The following is a 5,049-nucleotide window of genomic DNA, read 5'->3' as shown; positions in this document are numbered from 1 at the left end:
AAAAGACCCCCGGGCCCTCCTGATCTCCACCTGCTCGGTACCGGGACACCCCCGATCTCCCCCCCCACCAGTACCGAGACCCCCAACCTGCCCCGATCTCTCCCCCCCACGGTACCGGGCCCCTCAGGCCCTCCTGTTCTTCACCTACACGGTACCGAGACCACCGGGCCCTCCTGATCTCCGCCTCCCCGGTACCGGGACCCGCGAGCTGCTCCCATCTCCCCCCCCCACGGTACCGGAGCCCCCCGGCCCTCCTGATCTGCGGTACTGGTACCATTGGGCCCTCCTAATCTGCATCCCCTCGGTACCGGGACTACCGGGCCTTTCTGATCACCATCTCCCGGTACCGGGACCCCCGGCCCGCCCCGATCTTCACGTCTCCCAGTACCGGGACCCCCGGGACGCCCCCATCTCCCCTTCCCCGGTACCGGTCTGCCCGGAGCAGCCTGGGCGGCACGGAGCGGCCCCCCGCGGCCCCCCGAGCCCCTCTCCCCGGGATGCCCACCCCTCCGAGCCCGGGCCCTACATGGCGCTGGGTCCCGGCGCTGGGTCCCGCCGCCGGCCCGGCCTCAGCACCGCCCGGACACCGAGTCCGCCATCTTCCCGACAGCCCCCGGGCGGGGCGGACGGCGGCCCCGCCCACCGCACACCACACTTCCGGGGCGGGACAATCGCTGCCCAATCAGAGAGCGCCCCGCAGGACGAACGGGGCGAAGCTGCCCGCGCATGCGCATTGGGGAGAGCGAGTCCAGACCCGTGGCCCCGCCCCCCGTGGCCCCGCCCCTCCCCCGTGGCCCCGCCCCTTCCCCCTCCCCTCGTCCCCCGGTCGCACCGTGACGGAGTCGCGATCCTTCAGAGTCCTTTAATCGCGACAGAGCGGCGGGGAGCGCCTCTCCCGTCCCGTCCCGTCCCGTCCCCCCACCAACTGCGGGGCACCGGGCACCGGCCCGGGATCCGAGCGGGCGCTCCGAGCAGGGCTGTGGGGGCACCGGGACCCCCGGGAGCAGCCTCCGCCGTCCCCGCGGGGCAGGGCACACGCCGCGGGCTGTGCGGGAGCTCCCCCCGGGGACGGGCGGGCAGGGGGGATGCTCCGAGCGGGGCTGGGAGGCACCTGGAGCCCCCCCCCGATCCCACCCCCTCCCCCCCACTCCGAGGTAGCAACGCGGTCGCTCCGGTGACAGCCCCCGCGTGGGCAGCCTGCCCGCCTCCTGCCCGCACCACCCGCGTCCCACAGTCCACGCCCCGGCCACCCCGGTTCCGTGCGGTTGCGGTGTTCGGGGCAGGGTCCCCGCGGGCTCCGGGCCGTGCTATCTGCGGTACATGGTGAAGGCCATGAAGCTGAAGAGGAGCGTGAGGCCGGCCAGGAAGGTGGTGGCGGTGGCGGTGAAGACGTGTCGGTACTGGAGCTGGAAGTACCAGAGCACGGCCAGGAGCAGCAGGAACAGCGGCAGCATCAGGCTGCCCACGTTCAGCGCCGCGTGGACGGGGTCGGCAGAGGCGTGGGGACCGGCGGGGGCGGCGGGTGCGGGGCTGTGCGGGGCGATGTGGCAGTGCAGGACGCTGTTGGGCACCAGGTGCAGGGCGGCCAGGCTCTGCGTGTCGTCCCGCAGCAGCTGGCCCTGGTAGATGAGCCTCACCTGCTGCTCCTGCCCCGGGAAATACGCCCTGGGGAGAGCACAGAAACACAACACGGGTTGGGTTGGAAGGGACCTCAAAGCCCCCCCAGTGCCCCCCCTGCCATGGTCAGGGACCCCTCCCCCAGCCCAGGGGGCTCCAAGCCCCATCCAACCTTCAACACTGCCAGGGATGGGGCAGCCACAGCTTCCTTGGGCAACCTGGGCAACCAGGGGCTCAGCACCCTCAAATCCAAGAATTCCTTCCCCATCTCCAACCTCAATCTCCCCTTTCTCTCCAAGTTTTAACCCATTTCCCTTCTCCTCTCCCTACCCCCCTGTGTCCAAAGCCCTCCCCCAGCTTTCTTGGAGCCCCTTCAGATATTGGGAGGTTGCTCTGAGCTCCCCTGGGAGCCTCCTCTTCTCCAGGCTGAACAACCCCAATCCCTCAGCCTGGCTTCCCAGGGAGGTGCTCAGCCCTCTGAGCATTTGAGTGGCTCTGCTCTGGACACCTTCCAGGAGCTCTGTGTCCTTCTGGGGTTGGGGACTCCAGACCTGGGCACAGCACTGCAGGGGGGGCTCAGCAGAGCAGGGGGGGGGGAAATCCCCTCCCCGGGACGCTGTCTCTGCTCCTTCCAGTGTCACCCTCGGTCCAGGACTGCATCCCCCCAGACCCAGGCTGTGAATGCACCCCGTGTCCCTGCCTGCACCCCGCTGCCTGCAGCCCCCCGGGTGTCACCACAAGCCACAGGACCTGCCCACACGCAGGTCAAGGATCCGCACCCGGGTAAGAGCAGCAACGCCCCGGAGGGACGGAGGCACCAGGGGGCTCAGGGACCCCCCCGGTGACACCCGGCCCCCACCCCTGACCCGATGGAGATCCGGCCTTGCACTGCCGCTCACCTCTTCAGCGTCCCGACGGTGTCCCCGGGACGCACCCGGGCCAGGCGCTCCGTGTCGTTGAGGAACTTCAGCCGCAGCACCATGGTGGGCTCGGCGGGGCCGCTGTCCCCCTCACCCGGGGCAGCCGCTGCGGCTGCGGGGACAACCCGGGGCCGCAGCCCCGCCGCCAGCCCGCCCGCTCCATCGGGGGCCGCTCCGGCAGCCGCCGCCGGGGATTTCTGCTCGGCGGGGGCCGGGGCAGCGCTCGGTCCCTCCTCGGGCAGGGCCGTGTCCGCTCGGGGAGCGGCGGCGGCGGCGGCGGGCTCGGGGGCGCGGGTGGAGGCCCAGGCCAGCCCCAGCACCACGGCGACCAGCAGGACGGCGAAGAGCACAGTCACCTCATCGCCCACACCCTCGATCAGAGCCATGTTGGAGGAGGCGGCAGCGGTACCGACCCGCGGGACCCTCAGCCCGGCGGGACACGGGCGGCCGGAGCCGCCGCCTGCCCGGGCCCCTCACCTGCCGCCATCGCGCCGCTTCCGCCTCGCCGCAAGGCACGACGGGACTTGTAGTCCGCAGCGGCGCATGCGTAGAGCTGCGGATCGGGTCAAAGCATGCGCGGAGGCTCCTCCCGTGAGGCACGCCGGGAGTTGTAGTCCTAAGGAAGGCGCTGGGAGTCTCCTGTGCCTGCGGCAGGACTGCAACTCCCGGCGTGCCCCGCGCCTCCCTGTCCTGTCCGCCATTACCTGCGGGCGGTGCCGCCTCCGCTCCTGGGGTGTCCTTGGGGAGCTGTGTCAGTGACAGAGCGAGGGGCGAGGGGTTTGGAACGGGTTTAATGGCTTTAAACTCAGAGAGAGGAGGCTCAGGCTAGAGATGAGGAAAACGTCCGCCACTGTCTGCCCAGGAGCAGCTGAGGGCCCTGGGGGTGTTGATCCTGGAGCAGAGGAGGATGAGGGGAGACCTTGTGGCTCTCTGCAACCCCCTGAGAGGAGGTTGGAGCCAGGGGGGGTCGGGCTCTGCTCCCAAGGAACAAGGGATGGGACAAGAGGAACTTTGGGCACAACTCAAGTTGTGCCAGGGGAGGTTTAGGTTGGAGCTGGGGAAGAATTTCTGCCTGGAAAGGGTTGTCAGGGCCTGGCCCAGGCTGCCCAGGGCAGGGCTGGAGTCCCCATCATGCCTGGAGGGGTTTCAGACCCTGGGGATGTGGGGATGAGGGACATGGGCTGGGGGGGACGTGGCAGGGACGGGCTGGATGGTCTTCAAGATCTTTTCCTACATGAAGAACTCACTGTTCCAAGCCTAGGTGGGTGCAGGACAGCAGAGCCAGTGCCTGGGGAGGGCAGACAGAGGAAAAACTCAGCATAGAGGGTTTTTTGGTCTCCAACTTTATTTTGATATGCAAGGACATTTCAAATAATTGATCCTATAATCTCAGCTGGTGAGTAGCTGCTGCTTGACCCTACTGCTGGAGACTTTGATTTTATGTGATCCTGGAATGCATTCAGATAATGGTGAACTTTGTAAAAACGGTTTGATCACATTTTCTGTGGTTTTAAGTGAAAAAGTACCATCAAAATAGTGGGGGGAGACTGGTGGAAGGAACAACCTGAAGCACCCATGAAGAGGTGAAGTTGACAGGAGACGTTTGGGTGCTGATTTCCTCTTTCCCAGGGTGGCACCTCCTGGTCCATGACTTTGATGGCACAAGGACATCTCCTGTAATGAAATCAGGAGGCATCTGCTGAGGCAGCCGTGGGCAAGTGATTCCAGGCAGCTGGGTGGCTCCCAGGAGTCTTTATTTTCCCCTCCAGACTCTGTCCCATCCACCTCCAGGTGTGAATCACAGAACCACCAGAGCTGGAAGGGACCTTAAATCCCCCCCAGTGTCCCCCCTGCCATGGTCAGGGACCCCTCCCCCAGCCCAGGGGGCTCCAAGCCCCATCCAACCTTCAACACTGCCAGGGATGGGGCAGCCACAGCTCAGAGGTGCCCTGGGCCTGGAAGGGAATCTGAGGCCAAGAGGGAGGTGTGTGTGCAGGGGGATGATGAGTGCACTCCCTGGGTGAGGATCTGGGGGCACCCAAAGAGTTGTGCTCGGGGTCTGAGTGCCCACGTGGAGCTGTGTGAGGAGTGGTGACCTCAGGGGTCAGGAGTGGGACCAGTGCTGCTCAGCAGCTTTGTTGGAGACAGGGACAGTGGAATGGAGGCACCAAACTGTGTGGGGAGGGCACCAGGCTGGAGGGAAGGGAGGGATCCAGAGGGGCCTGGAGGGGATGCAGAAGTGGACTGATGGAACTCATGGAACTGCACAGAGTTCAACACGGGCACTGAGTTCTGCCCCTGGGGGAGGCAACACCATGGATGAACAGGGGCTGGGAGGAGAAAGGATTGAGGGCAGCCCTGAGGAGAAGGACTTGGGGGTGCCCCAGAAGCTCAATGTGAGCCCCCAGTGTGAGCTTGGAGCCCAGAAACCAACCAGGTCCTGGGGGCATCAAAAGCAGCACAGAAGATGCTCAAGGAGGGGATTCCCCCCCCTGTGCTCTGCTGAGCCCCC

General features: G+C 66.6%; 1 protein-coding gene across 1 annotated transcript; it reads right to left on the bottom strand.

Moving 5' to 3' along the window:
* Positions 1-1,220: 1,220 nt before the first annotated feature.
* Positions 1,221-3,038, bottom strand: TMUB1 (transmembrane and ubiquitin like domain containing 1). Its single transcript, XM_030444981.1, has 2 exons — positions 2,517-3,038; positions 1,221-1,665 (listed from the first exon to the last, which is right to left on the bottom strand). The coding sequence occupies exons 1-2, from the start codon at positions 2,921-2,923 to the stop codon at positions 1,308-1,310; spliced, it is 765 nt and encodes a 254-aa protein (XP_030300841.1). The 5' UTR covers positions 2,924-3,038; the 3' UTR covers positions 1,221-1,307.
* Positions 3,039-5,049: the final 2,011 nt, after the last annotated feature.

This window comes from Calypte anna, chromosome 2, assembly GCF_003957555.1.
Source record: "Calypte anna isolate BGI_N300 chromosome 2, bCalAnn1_v1.p, whole genome shotgun sequence".
Lineage (NCBI taxonomy): Eukaryota > Metazoa > Chordata > Aves > Apodiformes > Trochilidae > Calypte > Calypte anna.
This window is presented reverse-complemented; position numbering and strand designations above follow the sequence as displayed.